Source organism: Sturnus vulgaris, chromosome 6, assembly GCF_052056855.1.
Source record: "Sturnus vulgaris isolate bStuVul1 chromosome 6, bStuVul1.hap1, whole genome shotgun sequence".
Lineage (NCBI taxonomy): Eukaryota > Metazoa > Chordata > Aves > Passeriformes > Sturnidae > Sturnus > Sturnus vulgaris.
This window is the reverse complement of record NC_142248.1, coordinates 22,235,136-22,254,938: the sequence shown is the minus strand read 5'-3', so window position 1 is coordinate 22,254,938 and position 19,803 is coordinate 22,235,136. Positions and strand designations below refer to the sequence as shown.

At 38.3% G+C, this 19,803-nt stretch overlaps 1 protein-coding gene and 1 long non-coding RNA gene across 9 annotated transcripts in view; one reads left to right on the top strand and one right to left on the bottom strand.

The window, feature by feature from the left end:
• NPAS3 (neuronal PAS domain protein 3) overlaps window positions 1-1,663 on the bottom strand; it is a 592,150-nt gene extending 590,487 nt beyond the window's left edge. Inside the window, exons 1-2 of one of the 2 annotated variants that reach the window (XM_088167275.1) lie at window positions 1,364-1,663; window positions 993-1,268 (exon numbers count right to left, since the gene is read on the bottom strand). In XM_088167275.1, the coding sequence (XP_088023401.1) occupies window positions 993-1,150 (158 nt within the window). In that variant the 5' untranslated portion in view covers window positions 1,151-1,268; window positions 1,364-1,663. Of the gene's footprint in view, window positions 1-992; window positions 1,269-1,363 lie in introns of those variants that run through there. The other variant, XM_088167277.1, reaches the window with a different exon arrangement.
• On the top strand, window positions 1,131-17,642 carry LOC148223359 (uncharacterized). 7 transcript variants are annotated; one of them, XR_015804600.1, is made up of 3 exons: window positions 1,763-1,831; window positions 5,070-5,172; window positions 10,253-17,642. It is a non-coding gene; the product is annotated as an uncharacterized LOC148223359 (long non-coding RNA). The 7 variants fall into 7 exon arrangements; XR_015804599.1 differs by lacking the exon at window positions 1,763-1,831 and adding an exon at window positions 2,469-2,544; XR_015804602.1 differs by lacking the exons at window positions 1,763-1,831; window positions 5,070-5,172 and adding an exon at window positions 1,131-1,270.
• Window positions 17,643-19,803: the final 2,161 nt, after the last annotated feature.

Genomic DNA, 19,803 nt, shown 5'->3' with positions numbered 1-19,803 from the left:
TTCTCCGAATTTAACTTAATGCAATAGTGGAAAGCAAGATACTCGGGACAGTGCCCTTTTTATTGCATTTAGAGAAATGTAAACGTTTTGTTCCGATTTCAGATCTGTTGTCTACGTTTTTTTCAAGATTCGGCTTCGGGTATATAAAGCAAGCTAACAGATTCAAACTTCAGGTTTAGAAACATAAATAAATGTCAGGTAATTAATTAGGCTTCGTGTTAGTATCAGCATATATCAATGAATTGTTAGGGCAAATGGGGAACGTCTTTAAACTTCATTATGACTTACTGCCAACTTTCTACACTTTGCTTCCTAAAGGCACTCTCTGTGAATTTCCTGCATTTGCATTAGAATGCATTTAAGATGAAAAAAATAACAATGCTGAGTATACTTAGAGTTTCGGCTGTATTTCCCTGTAGTAACAGGTGACATGCTAAAACTGTTAAAACTACAATGTGGAATTGCAAGTGTGCAACCCCAAGTGAAAATTGTTCTCATTCTTGGTTGAAAGAAAATTATCAATCAGCATACCATGATCAATTATCCCCCTGGCTGCCACACACTGGGATTTGCACAAGGCATTGACATTGAGAAATTCCTCTTTAGAAAGGATGAGCGGACAGGATCCCAAACTTTGCAGCAGCCAAGCTAAGATGCTGGGGTCTCACTTTTTTTCTTTCTTTCTTTTTTTTTTTTTTTTCCTATTGTTGCTTTACAGCTCATCCAAGACAAAACTAGGAGATTGTGTTTACTTCTCAGTGCATTTTAAAAGATGCTGTATTATTAAAAAAAAAAAAAAAAGAAAAAAAGAAAAAAACCACCACCCTCCCCTCCAACAAAGCTCTCCCTCCCCCCCCAACAAACAGAAAGGAGATTAAAAAAAAAAAAAGGAAAGAAAAAAAAGGAAAACAAAGAAACACAAAAGCACAAAGAAAAAGCAAGTGAGGGAGCCTCAAGAAGAGCCGCACACCCCTCTCCCACTCGGTGCTCACCGTTGTTGGTAGGAGGTGATGCCCTGGACGTTTTGCGGGTTGCCGTTGGCCGCGGCGCCGGCTCGCCCCATGCCCGGCGCCGCCGGCACCCCCCCGGCCGCCCCGCCGGCCGCCGCCGCCGTCACCTGCACGCTGAAATCCGGGAAGATCCTGATCATCCCCGCGGCTCAGCACCCGGCGAGTGTCGGCGAAGAGGTGCAGCAGCAGCGACTCTCCCTCCGGCGGCTGCAGCAGCAGAGCCAGGCACACTGCAATCCCATTAGTGAGTGGCGGCCACTGTGAGTGAGGACCGGCGCTTTGATGTGAGCGGCTGGGCTGAGATTGAGGAGTTTGGGGGGGCTAGGGGTAAAGGGGGGGGGGGTGAAATTTACCGAATTGCAAACATGCAGCGCGTGAAGGTTTGGGAAGCAAAGTGGAATATCAGAGCTACCCCCCTCCGAAAAAAAAAAAAAAAAAAAAAAAAAAGGTATGTCTAATACTACTGGAGCTGTAGATACAGGAGAAAAATCCAAGCTGAGGAGGGACGGGGAGGAGAGAGGGGGGCGCAATTACTTTAGCGGTGCAGTGAAAATGATGAGCAGCAAATGTTGCCTTTTTTCCCTCCTCCTTCTCGTCCCTCCACCCCCCACCCTCCACCCAAAATGCAAGTCTTAGAGGATTTCTCTGTCTCAATGAAGTAATAATAAAGGCGGCTGACCACAGTCTGGGCTAGCGCCAACTGTGCGGGGGGGTCGGAGGGGTGGGAAGGCGGGGGGGAAGGGGAGGAATATCCCTGCTCCCAGAGTCCTGAGGAGAAGAGGAAGAGTGGAGGATTGTTGCAGCACAAGTTCTCGCTCTTGGTAACTTGCTTTTTCTCTCCTAGAGGCACCCCGCAGCCCCCCTCCGTCTCTTTTCTTTCTCTCTATGAAGGGACGGTTTTCACAAGCGAGGAAATGCGCCGCTTTTGTGCAAAGGCAGAGTTTGTTCCTTATTCTAGGGAGCTGACTCTCCTCCCCTCCTAGTGTGCAGCAATGTTATTGCGAGTCAAACTTGTAAGGTGTGTGCTGTCTACGCACGCACTGATCCCTATTGCTGCTTCAACATATCAATTATAGCACGGAGCGCAGCGCAGAGCCCGCTCGCAGAGCTCCCCTCCGGGCGCGGCACGCACCGCACCGGCAGCGGGCGGAGGGGCCCGGTCTCCACCGCGCCTTTGTGCCTCCCGGGGCTGCGCGCAGACCCCCGCCTCGCTCGGCCGGCTCTGCCCTCATCCACCTCGAGTGCTTTTCCCTGGACGCGGCGCTGCGCGGCTCCACCAGCCCGCCGGGACCGCGCCCCTGCCCCGGCCGGGGCCGCCCGCCCCCGAGTCCGCCTGGCCGCGGCGCTCCGCGGGGCGGGCGCCGGGAAGGAAGCGCGGAAAGTTGGGCGTTAGCGCGGCATCGGCGGCGGACCCTCCTCGGTTTTGCCCGGGTGGCTGCCTCGCCTTGCTTCGGCCTTGGGGTGGGCAACCGCGGTGGAGGGGACGCCCGGTTGACACAGGGCGGAGACCCGAGCCTTCCTCGCGTGCTGCTCGGTGAGTGCCGCTCCCTCCTCCCGCAGCTGCAGCGGGAGACGAGGGGCGAGGATCCCATCCCGGAGGGAGCAGAGCGGCTGTGCCCAGTCAGAGGCAGCAGGGGAACGGCAGAAAAACTCCCTTCTGCAGGAGGGTCCTACCAGATCGCCTCACTTCTGGGGGCGCCTCTGAAACCACGGACCTGGAGCCCCAGGCTGTTGATTGCTGGAGCTAAAAAGCGTGGTGCTTGTGGAGAGCTGGACTCTTCGCCAGCCCAGTGAGTGGACAGCTAGAACAGAAAGTAACACGCTGCGTTAGTGCACCTTACACAAACAGCAGCCGTGCTGCTAACTCGTTTGTGAGGAAGCCGAGGCTCATACCAAGAGGAGCTGCATGGGACAGAACACAGGTAGTAGCACTCCAGAATACGTGTAGTGTTGAAAAGGCTATGGCAGCGTCTCAGGAGTGGGCAGAGGTCCCAGGCTGTCCCCTCGCTCCACAAGCGTGGTAACCTTTGCTTCCATGAATCAAAGCGGTCACCTGGGCCAGTCTCCCCTTTTCCCATGCAACTGTGCGTCTTTTGGAGACAAAGCTTGGCTCCAAAGCCAGGGATATAAAAACATCCTCTTATCTTGACTTTTCTTCCCATTGCTATTTCAAAGCAAATTAAGACACACCAACTTTATGTTAAAACAGAGACTGCATTCAAATCCTTTGTATTAAATAGCATCTGTGTTTGCATTCTGTTTTAATACAAAATGCTTTGGATTGCGGCTAATACCAGGAGATATGAAACTGGTTAGTCCCCACATGTTGCACATAAAAAGAATTCATAATGAGCATCTGTGGGATGTGGAATGGATCCCATGAGTTAGCTGAAGACCTCATAACGTAAGAGCTGAGAAGCCTAAGTGAATTATGACTCTCTTTCCTCGCAAGTAGGATTAATTTTCTATCCCACTTATATTCATTATCTATCCTGTTTATACTATAGGGACATCAATTGTTTGAGTGTTAAATATGAAGACTTTACAGAAACGTGTAGGTTAGATAGCTTGCAGAGAAGCGGAGGGTTGTTATTATTAGGAAAACCGTTATTCAAGCTCCACATTTAAAGACCAATATTAGATAAAGCTGCTCACTTTTTAAAGGACTGCGAATTCTGTGCCATTCTCCTACAACAAAATTAAAATGTAAGGTTTACAAAGTACACTCCATCTGCCTGTGGCCCTCCCAGTGATGTCAATAGGAATTTCGCATGCAGATGAAGGCCCCTATATGGCCTTTAGAGAGCAGGTCAATAAATGGCTGGAGGAATAATTAAAGACTTCTGAGCTGCTCCTTTCCTTTTTCTTACATTATAGTACAAGACTGGCATGAATATAGGCTGGGCTACCACTCTAATTGGCTATGGAGTAACACTGAAAGGAATTTAAATGTGGGCAGTAGCCATTTTCCAAATGATCACTCCATTACAGTAGTTTTGTCTGTCAATGTATGGCCAGGCAGTAGAGTGGATGTAATCATGTCGAAGTCCCCATCCATTGATTGTCACTCTTTACTCTACAGTGGCAACTCTAAGCAGATTTTCACATTTCAAAGAGACAGCCAGGATGGAGAGCCTGCCTTTAGCCAGCCTTGCTTCAGCTTAGTCTTGAAAGTCACTGCTTTGCATCCATGCAGGCAGAACCAGGATCTCTCGATATTTAATAAGATCTTTTATGAGTATTGATTAATATCTTAAGTGTTAATGTAGCTAAAAGTTCAGTCTTGGTAACTTTGCTTGCACAAGTAGACCCACTAGGTCACTGGAAGTACTGACAAATAGTTTTTTATGTCAGAAGACAAGCAGGATTCAAAGGTAGGCTTGTGGATGTCTAGAATACAGTAGCATTTTCTTTGCCATAGCTCTTAAAAGGCACCAAATAAAAAACATTATCTCATACTTGAAGAAAAGTTCATTTTGATTGTTTGCATCTTCCCCCTCCTCCAAATTAATCACAATGGCAAATTCCAGTGGGAATTTCTGAGACTTATTTTAGACACCAACAAAAATATTCATCATCAAGCTTAGACTCTGTGCCATATTAAATAGTGTGGGCCCAATTTGCCACATATTTTACCAGTGCTACAACATACCCATGATGGATTTAACTTAATTTACTGCAGTATGGTAGCATAAATGAGATGAGAATAAACCCCAATATTTTTAATTTACTTTATATCTCATTTTGGTCAAATTATTGACAGCTTCTGGTGTTTGAGTGACATAATTTTTGTCTCAAAACCATATACTATTGCAAGATATGCTGCAAGTTGCTATAGTATTGATTAAGCAAAGAAATATTTTAATAGAGTACTGCTGTTTCTAACTATGTGCAGTAGACCTTCCTCTCAGGCAAAACATAGCAAAAATAAAAATTAAAAACACATGACAATATGTAATACAATAACATTTAATATTTATGCCTTTCATATACCTCTCTATCACAATTATATATTATATCTTTATTTGCATGGTTGGTGTACTACTGTTCTTTTCGCAGGTGAAAAAATATCTCTTCTCTGGAAATTCATTTCCATTTACTTAAAGTTAAATGGTTTGACTTTGAATTTTCATTATCTGCTGTTGGAAGGAGCCTGTGACAGGTATGAGAGAGAATGCTACAAAGCTTCATTGTATCATCTAATTTTTGCTTCACTTTAGTCAGATATCATTTAGGTAGAGAGTAAAATAGTATACATAGAACAGGATAAGATAGAACAAAACAGAACAGAAATAAAATGAAAATAGGATATATAATGAATTACAGTCAAAAAATGCCTTTATCTTGAAGTGATTTTTTTTTTTTTTTAGTTATACTGATTCCTCACTAGTGAGAAAATTGAACTAATTTTATATAAAAGGAATATGTCATAACAGGATATGGCATTTATCTTCCTGAGATAGGGGTGACCTCATCATTCACAAGTGGTGTAGCTATGAATGAGTAATCAGCCTCCCCACCCATTAAGTGTAGATAAAGTCCACATCTTCTGTCTAAGTATTAAATATTCGATTTATTATTTTACAACTCACCATCTCTACAAGTGTTCACTGGCTGATGCTTCGGTTGCTGCTGCCAGAATGTATCGTCAGTGGGAAGCAGAAAAAGCTCCTCAAAAGGTGCCCTGTATAATAGAGAATGAAAGATGAGAAGGAAAATGAAAATAACGGATGAGAAGAAAACAAGAGAAAATGGACCTGCAGGAAAAAAAGATTATGGGCAGAACAGGGATAAAGAAATTCTTTAACTGATCTATACTTTTGTTGTCTGTAATATTCCAAGAGCTTTATAACATACAAGCAGTGAAAATATTTTTCATATTAATACCTCACATATATCAGCTACCTCCTATCTCAAGTTATATTGCTCAAGTTATTCCCAGTGGAATTTATATATGTATAATGTGAGAGAAATATATAGTTAGGAAAAAATTTCTTTTTACTATTTATCAGCAGTGCACATTAGGGAAGAGCCACAGTTAAAAAAATACAGTTTATTTCTAGAACTATATAAGATAACATAATTTTCTCTTTCAAATGATGTCACGTGCTGCATTTTGTTTTCATTCCTTTGTAAAAGCAACGAGTGCAGTTTAAAGAAAATATTCTGAATTTAATTTTAAATCCAAAAGAACTGGCTGTTCATCTGTTTAGAAGAAAAAGCTCTAAATAGAACATGAAGTCAGGAAAAAGACCATTACAACTTAAATGAAAGTACTCAACTATTTTCCATCTTCACCATTCCTTGACATGCACTCATGGTTGGAAGGAGCGAAATGTCTTTTCTGAAAGGTTTTGCTTGGACTGAAGGGCAAGTTTAAGGTAGCCCCTTCCCCCTTGCATTCAAAAAAAAAAAAAAAAAGCAGGCAGAGAGTAAGATAGAAGGAAAGTGCCTGGGGAGCATAGCATCACTATCGAAATCATAAAAGATGTATAAGGACATCAGTGGAAGAAGTAGAAAAACTATTAGAAGAATGCCCTACAGGGTTATCCCAGTGGCTCAGCGATTAGTGCACTGCGCTGCCGGTGGGAAAATGCAGGGAAGGTCTGAGGCTAATCCTAGGATCTCATTCATTGGTACTGGCAGCTGAGAGCCCTGTGAGCACGGGGCATCCGCAGTGGAGAAAGTCTGATACATTACTCACATACCCAAAAGTATGTACCTAGGCTGTGCTTTGACCACGGAAGCTGCCTCAGGAAGGAGCATCATGTTTTCCCCATCATCAGCTTTTTTTATTTTACTCTGTGTGAAAGCAAAGGAGCACCTCTGGCCCACCACGTAATGACAAGGATAGGTCATCTTCCAAGGCTGGAGCATCAGTGCTAAAGTCAATTTCTCGTGTGTTGTACACTTTGCTCTGGCCCTAAATTTTAGTGAGTGACTTATTTCTTAGCACCAGAGGTTTTCTGCAGTGTTGATCACCAACAAATTTTCTAGCATCCTGAGCAGCTTGAGAGGCAGCCAGCTCATTTTTCCAGACTCTACCTGCTTCTGCAGATCTGTAATGTTCCTCCAGGCAGTTTTAGCACCTATGTTTTCATTTCCTATGTCTTCAAGATCAGTCTTATGCCTTCAAAGTAATCTGCTACTTCACTGACATCAAATTAGGGCTATGGAGACCATAACTAAATTTTGCTTCTTCTTCCTCCCCAAAATCCCCATTCATGCCACACGGCCTAAGAAGCCTTATTTTAAAAAGGGGAAAAACAAATCACGTAGGTGTTTTTTATCTCCAGGGCTTCTGAGAAATGCCATCATAATATACTGTGCTCTCACCACATTCCGATTTTTGGTCTTGTTCATCCATAACATAAGCAAAACTTTAAAAAGCACAGGGCTAGTCAACACACCTTTTTCTTTCATTTATATATTTACATTTATTTGTAGCTTCTGTCAGTGGTCCTAAACAAAATGATTTGTCAAAGCACCTGTGTGTCGAAGCACCTGGAAAGGCAGGATCAAATGACAGCTCAAGCTTTTTGACTGCTCTTACTCTTTCCATTACTAAATGGTCAGTCTCATTCAGAAGGAATGGAAACCAAACATGCTCTCTTACTCCTGATTATTTTCTGATGAACAAATCCAAGTTAATGATATATACAGCAAAAAAAAGCATTGAGCTTTTTCTCAGAGCTCTTTCAGGCAAGCCTAGTACAGCCCAACGTAGCCTTTCTTCTCTGGCGGCGGCTGTTAGTGATCTGCTGAGTCATGCAGCAATGAACATTGAACAAAAATATTCCCATGCCTGTGTCTTATCTCCTGGTGCCCAAATCGCATCCAGCACAGTTTAAAGCTGTGCTAGGTCCTCAAAGACATGCTTCTCCATAGCTGGTGTGGTGGGGCTTTTCTGTTTTATTGCAGCACTATTTTTCCATTCATTGAAGGCAGCGCATTGCGTTCCTGTGTAGCAGTCCCGGGTGGGCAGCCATGTACATCTGTGGCTCTGCTAACAATTTCTAAAACTTCAAGCATACATAAGAATCATAAATAAATACTTTGGTCTTAGTGTTTTTCCAAAAATAATTAAAACTTATAAGGATGTATATATGTGTCAATAAGGATGTATATATGTGTCAAAAACTTGAATGCAGGCTAGCCTGTCTGAAAATGCATCTTTGTCCAGGCATAGGAATCTCTGAGTCCTGTTCTTATTTATAAATATTTATTATTTTGCAGTTTCAGTTCACCCTGTGAAGATGATTGTCCAAATTTTTTCATTCCTATTTTTCCTTAAAGCATACTCACATGGGGTCTGCAAAATCTAAGCATATATCAAATGTTACTCTTTCAATTTCAAATTTCTCTTAGGTAAAAAACAACTAAACCTTCCTAGTATTTTTATATGGTCTACCACAAATCTTAAAGAGGAAGCTTTATTCCCTTAAAAGATAGACCTCCATCCACATTACTTGCATTTCTATTGTTGCTATCCATACTATACTAACTACTGGAAATAACTACCAATGTTACATGCAGCACCCAAGAAGGGTCCTTACATTTCACACTTCAGAATTCTTTGCTTGAGGCCTTTAATTTTGACAAAACTGGAAAACAACTGGTTAGAAGACACTTTCTTAGTCCACTGCTAGACCTTTATTTTAAATTTATTTTTCAAAGATAGAGTAGCCCACCAACCGACCATAAATTGTACCAAATTTGAAATGTGTTCAGTTAGTTTCTTTTTTTCTTCTTTGCCTATAAATATTCTCACCACCCTAAAGTGTATTTTCATTATCAGAAAGTGGTCTAGACTGTAGTTTGTGTCTAAATAAAGTTGAATAGTCAATTTTTTGAAATTACTCAGGAGGGCTACCTAACATACTTGACTATTCACTCCCAGTGTATCATATTATCTCATTTTTATATTAATGAGTGGAAAATAGAAAACATCTTTGTGACTTTTGAGACTCAAACAAAATTAGGTATTGGCAACATATTGGATGGAGAACTTCTGGACTCTCTGAAGGAAACAGATAGTGTGATTTTCTCGTTGTCAATATACGTCTTAAGTATTACAAAATTAAGCCACTCTTCATTACACATTTAAGGCAACATATATTTGGCTATAGAGTATCTATAATTTGGGTATATATAGATGTCTATTGGAAGAAAATTATAATTTCTCTTAGTTCAAAATTCATTAAAGAGGCTTTATTGTACCTTTTTTATTTTTGTCCCAATATGGGGCAAAATGCATTTTACTAGTACCTCAATACAACAGGTCAGTGCAAATTATTATGTGTTGATATTATGGTCTATTTCTTCTCCATACATATGACTGAAGGAAAAGCAACAGGTATTCCTCCAGCAAACTATCTTTTCTTTTTTTAAAATGTGCTCATTATTCCAGAAAAAAACCTCCTACAGATTTTCAAGAGTATTTAATTTAATATAGGTTTTGCCTTTTTAGTATGGAACAAGAAAAAATATCAGTGTCCAAACAAGCAGGTATTATAACAACAGCAACAACATCTGCACAATGTCAGAGTTTATTTATAGTTGCTACATGTAATAATCACTATTTATTTCTTCCTTTGGCTGCACTAAATCAATATTTTTCCTAAAGTAATTAAGCCATATGGAGATAAAAGCTATCCTACAGGTTGAAGTAAAGTTTGAATATTTTGGTCATATAGCAGTAATTCTTCTAAGATTCAAATGCAGTCGCTGATTCATTAAAAAGTTACAATTTGTGTTGAATAATGTTACTAACAGTCCATGCTATTTTCTGTGCCGTCAATTCAATAACAACTTGTCTATATGCCAATCAAGCACAGTGACTAGTTTTATCTAGAATATATTCTAATCTGTTACTCTTTCTTAGGCTGAACTTTTGATTCTAATCAGTTTTAGTCAACTGTTTTCAGCTTATAAATAAATACAGAGGGTGAAAATCTGCATAATAAAGAAGATATATGCAAAGACGTCTTGAATTAATAAAATGACTAAAGCTGATATATCAAACTCCTGAAGAAGAAAAAAAAAGGTTAAGATTTTTCTTGAACTCATTGTACACCTTACACTTTTTATGGTATGCATTAATAATACTTCAAAGTTCTCATATCCAAAGATAAGAAGAAGAATGTTTCAGTTTAAATAGCAACAGTATTCTTAGCTTTCAGAATATTCTTATGAATCCTTGCTACTTCCACTAACACTGCTCTCCTTCATTTGCTTTTTAGGTGAAGAAGAGTCTGCGACTGCGAATAATGCAAAATAATTTGACTTTTGAGAGACTCTAAACTCTTCAAACCATTGTTATATGATGCTTGACAGGTGATGCTTGACATTGCCTATCATTCTGTCTTCAGGACTTGTAAGTCCTGATATCAGTTGGAGGCTGTGTACATGCATTCATACAGTGCTGTTTGGTTTGTGGATCACACATGTCTGGAGTTAATTTATATGATGTATAGACTTTAAAATATGTGCTCTCTTCCCTGTTAGTTAGAAAGATCTTTAAAACCTGAAAGAATATCCCTTAATATAGCTTTCAAGGAAAACAAGCATTTGGGAAAAAAAAAGAAAAGAAAAATAAAACATGCTCTATACATGCTATGTACGTACTAACTTGAATATACCTTAATAAGTACAGAACAATATTTCTTCAAGTACGAACTTTGTTTTGATATTGTTCATTTTATCATACACACATTATTCCATAATTTTAAAAATAACATGGTTTTGCAAGCAGATACCTGGTGATTTGTTATTAGGTCCAGTTATGATGCTGCAACCTTTCAAAAGAATTCCAGGGTTGAATCCTCACTATCATGCATAGGCACTAGAATTTGACTTTCCTGTTATCTTGGAATGTTAGGCCACTGGTTTGTATGCAGAAGTATTCAGAAGTCTAGTCAACCCAAAATGAAGACCACTGTCTGAGGTACAGCCCTTGTTTGGAGAGTAAAACTGAGGATTTCCTGAGGCTTCATGCTGTGAGAAGAGGAACTGGGGAACATAAGATGAGTCAATGCCTTTCCCCACCACCAAGTACTGAAGTTAATATACATTTGAATCTCTGTTTCTTTGTTCAGAATGGAATGACTCTAAATGTTCTCTTGTGGAGAAATTGGCCAATCTAAAGATGGTTACGCAGGCATTGAAGTGAATTAATGCAGGGAAACAAAGAAGACTCACCTCATCACTGCTGGACACAAGCTGTGTGCAGTGGCTGACAGACCACTGGCTGCTCTGGTGTCCTAGCCTGGATACCAGCAACAGTGTCAGCTTTGGATAGCAGCACTCTGTGCCTTCCTAACAGCTAATTATTTCTGCAGAGCGACAGGATGATGTTGATTAAAAATATATATTAATATATATGGTATATTATACCTATAAATATATCTTGCTTGATTTATTTGGTCTGAGCTCATCTATAAATTGTCTGGCTTCTGAAGGAAAATGGCAAAATTGTCTTGCATGTAGAGGGATAGATTTCAAGTTAAATCAGGGGTTAGAACAAAAAAATCCAAATGAATAACAAAATCCCAAGAGCTCAAACAAAGCAAATTTTAATACATGAATATCAGAAGACATGAGTATGTCTTGAGCAGAGAACAAATCTGAAATCTGGATGGATGGGGTAAAAAGGTCCAGTAATACTTTTCCTCTGAAAAAACAAGAATAAGAAGAGCATTTTAGTATAGCATAGTGGTTAAATCTTCAATAAGCCTGATTCAGTCATGAATTTGAGTAATGGAGACATAGTCTTTTTCAAGGAAGGAACCAAAGCAAACATACTCCTTGTCCTTCAATTGTCTCCACTGTCAGTTTAATTTCAGGGAAGAAATTAAAGAAATTCTGCATTTTCCTAAAAAATAAAGAAACAAACAAAAAACCCCAAAACCAAAAAGGCCTAACCAGCCATTAAAAAAACCCAAAAAACCCAAAGTGCAAAATGAAACAAAAGCAAAACCAAATAACAACTCCACACAAAACTAAGCATCAGCAAAAAAAAAAAAAAGCATTGGCAAAATATATACTTATATGGCATTGAACTTTTCATATGACTTTCATGAAGGTTAAGAAGGACTGCTAATCCATTTGGTTTTACTATGACATTCTGAGTTTTTCATCTTTTCCCTACACCCCAAAAAACGTTTATAGGAGAGTATTAGAAAAAAGTCTGGAAGAAGCTTCTTCCTTTCCTATGAGGTAATATTCAGTATTGCTTATCAGTAAGTCAACTACAATCACGAGAAACAAGTTTTCACTGAAGTATGTTGATGTTTGCTTTTGTCTTTATGAGTGTTTGAACATTCAGTCTTGATAGTGGAATGAGTGGCCTGATGCTCTTGAAAATTACTATTAAAGTGAATTGAGAGTAATTTTTAATAGTGTTTCACTGGAGTCAATGGGCCAATATTAACAGAAGTGACTCTCATTGGAGTTGTGGAGATTCATTTTTTTATGTGAAGTCACAGGTAACAGGCTACAGAAAGTTAACCCCACATAGTGCAATTACATTCAATGTAGCCTCATCTTGTGGTGGAAAAACACTTTATTAAGTACAAGATTCGTGTACCACTTTTACACAATATATTAAAAAACCCACCAGAGTAATGTCACAGAGGATGATGAGGTAACTGGTGCATCTAGGCTTTTAGGATAATTGCACAATACCACTTAACAGCACAGATCACATACTACTACAGCATGCTTTCAAGAGAGAAATGTTTGGCAAGATATCCCATATCCTATATTCTTTGAACAGTGCCTCAAACTCTGGCTTTTGCTAGATAGTCATGAGAATCAGACTAAAGGACTCTCTCTGATGTGTCATCCAGAGGGTGGCAATTGAAAAAGACACATTCACCATCTCTCTCTCTCTGAAAACAAAATAAATGAGAGCAAAACTGCCTTTGCTTTAGTAAAGATTTGGAGGGTTTGCAATATTTGATTAATGGAGAATACATTTAGCTACTTATCAGGAAAAGTACTCTTCAACATTTTTTTCAACTTAACCTTAATTGTTATGAACTTCCAAAACATTCAGAGGAACTTATGTAAAGCCAGCAAATGCACAACTAGATCGTGTTATGTTTTGTATGACACCAAAGTTAGAGACGTTCTTTGCTTTACCATTCCATGGATTCTGTTATTCCACAAACACCATTGTATAATCACATTACAGTAGAAAACTGTGTCAATGGAAAAATATTATAGAAAATAATGAATTAGATATGTGAAGGTAAGTATATAGTTCAAAGTGATTACATATTGTATAGTTGATGTGCAGTTTTAAGTTTTGGGGTTTTTTCCTCCACAATTCTAAAATATTCTCTATGCTCTAGATCTATTTTCTATCAATTAAATATTATAATATATACTCTTTTACTATAAATACAGCAACTAACAAATTTCACTGGATGCTTAAGTTTTTATATTCACTAATCTCTTTACAGCTCAGAATATATCTGTAATTGTAGAACCCCTGGAGTGAAAGTATTACTTGATGTCCCATCAATACTGGGACAAAGGACATAAGCCAACTTCAATGTGTATAGGGTAACAAAAGATAAACAAAGTATGTGCAATATAGGACTTTAAAAGTCTAAATCAGATTGTAGATTAAGTCTCACGTCTATCCTCCCAGACTCCAGGTGGGCAGTGATGAGAATGAAGCAGAAAAATCCTAATTATTCTGTCTCCTTCAAGTCTAATAGGTGATTTTGTTCATTCTGCCGTAGGTGCTGGAAGCAAATCAGATATCTCAGTACTGAAGACATTTTTATAACTTGAAAGTCATACCAGCATATAGCATGCTTTTCAGGTCCGCTTGGAAGTTTTGGCTCCTGACCAACTGCACTGGTACAATACTCTGCTACACTGCTCACACTGATGCCAGCTCTCTTTTAATGCCAGCTCTCTGCAAAGGTTGTGAAGAATTTTTGTCTGTTCTTGCTTGGCCTTGTGATGCAGATTCATAGAAACAAGTAGTTGCAAGGAAGTATAATTTTTTTTACCTTTTTATCTTAAACATTCCCTTAGATTGTTTTCATCATAAAATCTCAAACTTTTTCAAAGACTTAAAAAAACCCCTATATTTATCTGGAGATATTCTTTAAACAACTGTCTTCATGAAGTGACATGGAGTTACTGAAATATGTGGTAACCAGAAATGATTTTGAGAAAGCATCACAGTCAGTCCTGGGTAGTCACTGAAAACTGGCTTACTGGTTTTGGCCAAGGCAAGTTCTGTGCCTTAGCATCTATGCTTGCCTTCTTCCTTGGAGAACACAAAGGGAGGACAAGTCACAGTCCCAGTAGTTTCTGAAGGATTAATATTACTGGAAAAAAAATGAAAAATATGTTTTGACAGTTTAGTACCTTTTGAAAAAATAATTGAAGGTAGAAAGTTAGATGTCAGGATTAGTCAAATCAATGTGATTTGAAATGACAGAGACTATAAACCCTAAAAAGAAAAATCTTTTATGGTAACTTTATCACAGTGTTCATCGTAGAAGGGCATATATATAATTATGTATGCATGGTAGAACCCCTGTAAAGTAATAACTTTTAATGAATAGCCCTGTTAAAATAATACATTTCTGGGCACCAAACCAAATATGTACAGGAATACAGTGCAAACCTTCTGAATGATAAAGCAGGAAACCAGAAAATAAAGAAAACTAACAAAAAGAACATTTAGAAGGAAATTGGACTGATACACCTGCTTAAATTAATAGCTGTACATGTTTTCATGAAATCAAAATAAATTTGATAAAAGAGACTTTTGAAATTACTATATGCTGTACAAATATTATATATTAAAAATAAAAGTTTTTTCCCTAAGAAGGTTGATTCTAATTTCATCTCTTTTGCTGATTTCAAAAGAATTATACCAGGAATGCATCTGTTCCTTTTAGAGATTTGTTTCATGGTAGTTTATGTTTTGCTTTATTAGGACAGCACTTCACACTGTTTGATTGAAAACCAGTCTCTGATCAACAAACCTTATTCTATATAAAAAGCTTTACCTCATAGAGTGCTTAGATCCAGGTTCTTAAATAGTTTTACATACCAAATTCTTTTAGAAAATAAAAAGTGATGCTATCTATGTTTTAGATGTTCAGAGCTACTTGATTTTCTGAACTTCAGTGAGTGCCAAGGTCGTCGAGTCTCAGTAGGCAGCCAGCATTTTGATGCTTCAGACATATGCTGTCATTCTCACATGACATTCAACCTTTCCCCCTGAATTTGGGAGCCAAAGCTGGTGACTATATACAGTCTGAGAATGATGGGAGCAGAGCACATGAATGTTTGTTTAGTTTTGCATAAGAAATTGACTCATGGGGAGGATTTGAACTTGGAAGGACCATGTCAAATATTCAGTTTTGCGTCCCTGAGCAACAGGTTACCAATGTACAAGATCCTCGGGAATGTGATTAGCTTATTAAGACTTTCATTAAGATTATATCTTCCAGATCTCCTGTTCTGAGATCAGATCAATTTCTTGCTGAAATTAATTCTCACTTTAATAGGGATGGAGGAAACACCTCTAGGAGAGGAGGAACTAACCCACCTAGTGAGCAACCTTCTTCTAAATGACAAAAAAATTTAAAACTGAAAATTTCTCAAAAAACACAGGAAAACAATTAAATTTGGGAAACGCATAGCAAGATGCAAGAAAGAAAGAGTAGTATCAAATACTACAGAATATGAAAAAGTCATAGTGAATTAATTTTCTAAATTATATTTTGGAGATTAAGTATTTCTTGACTTGATAAGACTGTAGTACTCAATGAATGAAATTTATTTCATTAATTTATTTCTCTTTTCACACACTCTTATTTCAAAAAATATTACTGAGAGATTGTTGAAAATACTCCCAGAAAGTTCTAGGAGATTATGCAAGAAGAGTTAAAGCTAGTGTTAAGAGATAGTGATGTTCCATATCAAGTAAGTTAGTTTACTTTACATCTCTTTATGCTTCAATCCAAACCCAGGACTACTTCTGTCTCCCTGTGATACTGTGAGACAACCTTCTGCCATGGTGACTTGTTCTGAAGTTGCTTGAATTAGGAGGCAGTGCTTTGGATCTATATTTCTATGGATGAAATACAGCAGATTAAGTGATTCTGAGCTGCTAAACTCAGCCTCTATCCTATCTGTTTTAGAGCTTTTGTGATTCATTGCCATTCTCCTGAAGTCACAGAGAAAGGACAGACGGTTTTAATTACGATCACAAAAAAAACCCCACCAAAAAAAACTATCAGGCATATGGAGATAACAGCCTAGAATTTTTACGAGACCTTGGAGAAGTTAGCTTGCCAGAAATTGAAACCCTGGAAGTTGACTTATTTTAGTTTTGGAGAAAATTTCCTGAGCCTCTGATTTTTTTTTCCAGGACAATCTGATAATAAACTGACTAATATATGACCTTTGCTTAGAAATGAAGGAGAAGTACAAATAACAGTACTTGAAAAATAGTACATATTTATAAGAAGTAATTACAATTTTTTTTTCAACTGTATTCTAAAGACCATCCTCATGAGACTTGCTTGAAGTTGTACTATTTTAGGTTGAAGTGACTGAAGTTTTATTGCACCAGAAAGGATTGGGTCCTTGATAACGACTTTATAAGGCTATAAAGGATTTCCACAGTAACATGATTTAATTGCTGAAAGATTTTTTAAAAGCTTAGTGTTAGGTGCAAGGTGGGTTGGGAAGAGGGCAAATGTTTCCTCAGGTCCTGTTGATTGATTGAGACTTTTTAAAAAACTGTATTTGATTAAAATCTTATTTTTTTTTTCTAATGGAAATGTTAATAATCAAAACATCACTGTTCCCAAAAGAAGAAGCATAGGATTATTCATATTCTGCTGCTGAATGTCTTAGTTCTTGATGTCCACTGGAGCCAGCACCTGATGACAATTAATCTGGAAAACATTAAAATAACTCAATTTCTAGCTACATTTATCTTTATAAGAATAAACTTTATGAAGAACACCAGATAGGCAAAAATGTTAACACTGAATTTAAACCTTCCTAATAGTGACTTTATTTTTCATTTGATCTATAGGTGCTACTTTAAAGCTATTTGAACAATATATTTTAATTATTTATAATTCTAAAAATGTAATGGAGGCAGAAGCACCCTGTACTAAAGAGATACCAGAAGCAGAGAGTTCAATACATAAAACTTCTTTCATTCATTAATTTTCATCTAGAGGAAATGTGAGATATAGTTCACAAAAGGCATAACACTGAATAAGTGTGAAACAGTTTAAAGAAGTCATTATTCTCCCAGGCAATATGCATCATTTCCCCACCTGTTGCCTTTTATGAATGAATGCTGGTGTTTGTTGGGAGTTTATTGGGGCTCCATTTGGCTTCAGGGTGAGCTGGCTTAGGTTCTGACATAACTGATTTCCCACCAGCATCTTGGATGAACTTTTCTCTTTAGGACCAGAGTGCAGGTTTTTTCTGTGCAGAGAGAAGTAACCTAGCAGCAGTGAGTTATGAGCAATCATTGACCATTTGGAGTAATAACCATTTTATTAAGGAAGCTATTTACAAAGGTACTGCAATTACAGCTAACTTCTAAATAAATATACACAGACTGATTTCTTAGCGCCTCCAAATTCTTTTCCAACCTGTGTTTCTTTTACAGACCTACAGGATAAATCCTCAGCAAACATAACAGCATGTGGCTTTTACCTAAGTCCATTTTCCCTCACTCTAAAGAGCTTCAAGAAGAAAAAGGGAAATAAATTACCAAAGACTGAAAATAGCTACAGCAATACTGCTTCTTGGATAAAAATCTAGGAAACCCAGGTTTCAAAATTTCGCCAAATGCAGAAGATATCATTCAGGGCCAAAGTCTTTCATTTACAGTAACTGGTATCTTAGAATACTGGCTCAGCAAGTGCTTTTTGGAAACAGGGAGTGCTGGCCACCTTCTCCCAACAGCTGAAGTAGCACTGTGAAGATGCCGAGGCAAATTTCAGGTGAAACACATGATTGCATAGCCCTTTAAACAGCCTTGTAGGGCTTGGGGAATCAGTCAATCCGCTAGGTTTATAGTTTGATTTTGCCTCCTACATAGAAAGTTGCTATCCTGTTCGTAAAGCTTGAGATGGATTGTACTCAGCTTATAAAACTTTCTCTGTAACTCTGTAAGTTCAAAACTTGTCATTGCATATTTCCCCATACATGGAATGGAATAATTTGAGTATTTTCCCACAATTTAAATCAATCCTTACTAAATGGTCAAAATTTCACCAGTGAATACTAGCAGTGTTGACTGAAATCAAACCATAGAAAATAGTGCTCAGCTCTGACGAATTAAACTTACCCACCCAGGGCACAACTAGTATTACTTTGAAAGCCAATTAGTTCACTGTTCTTGCCTAAAGGCATAGAAGTGAATGTTAAGGACCTCTTAGAGCAATTTTTTACATCCATCATGCATATGATGCCTCTAAACAAGCAGGACTATCGTGTCTTCTGAGGACAAGAGACCAGCAACCAAATTGCTATTGAATCAGTTGAACTGTGAGTACAATGAAGCCTGGAGCTGTAGCCATTTGGCAAAGAGCCTTATGATCTGTTGTGCTATGCCATGGGTTTCCTGAGGAGATTTGGCTTCATCATGAATGCTGGTGGCCATTGCCATCACTGTGTGATTGAGGTGCAGATAGAGTAACAATATGGGAGTGGCATTGGGAAATTCAGATTTTTTTTCTCTCTCTCCTTTTTCAACTTATTTTTCCACTTCCATGTGTTTTTATTCTGATTTTGAGGACAGAAATAATCACACACTTACCCTGTAATAATGTAGTAATCTGTCATATAAATACCCTGCCATTATATGGTAATTATGGTTTCATTAAATGATCAACAGCTACCATGTTAGCCAAGAATAATTACACATTTGTGTCCTGTATCTTAAAGTGTTCTCAGCTCCCTTTTTTTTTTATTGAAAAGGGGAAAAAATGTTCCCTTGTGAGTAAGATCACAATTTGGCCCAATGCATGCATTTATTCAGTATGACTCGGAATGCCACAATCTCCTATTTTGACTTTATTCCACAGCATACCAAGGCCTCATTTAAGGGAACTTCACTACAGCTATTATGGCTGCACATTTTCAAAGTTTCCTGAATAAGGGGCCATTCCACATTACTGCTTTTTTTCCTTTACACTTCCAGTGCCAGTTTATTACTTCCCAGAAATTTATTAACACAGTAGTGTCTGCATTACAGCTCTCTGTCTGTACAACCTGTTTTATGATTTGACATTGACCCAAACAACCTGGTACCTTGAATGTTCTAATGATTGTCCTCAGTTCTAAGTATCTTCTTGTAATTAATAGAGACGTTCTCCACTTGCAATTTGTTTTCTCTAAGTTGAAATTTGAGATATTGGACAAAAGAACCATGTATAATATTCATTGAAGCAGCCTTAAATTACACTAAATAGACCAGTATATGTAGATCTGCTAAATTTTGCCATGTGGACATGGTAAAAAAAATTACCATTTCAGCTGTACATTTTCCTACTGTTCATCTTTTAGCACAGATGCATAATTATTCATTATTTACAGCTTTTGACCATTCACTGAAACTGATATAGCACAGATTTTCTGTATAAAATAATGATGACTGAATTTAGAATATAGTTTGGGTGCCTTGTCATGGCCTTTTAGGCTTCTGAGTCTTCCTGGGGTAGCTAAGCCAGTGACAGAGGGATGGCAGATCCTGAAGGAGAATAGTGAGCTCCAGGGG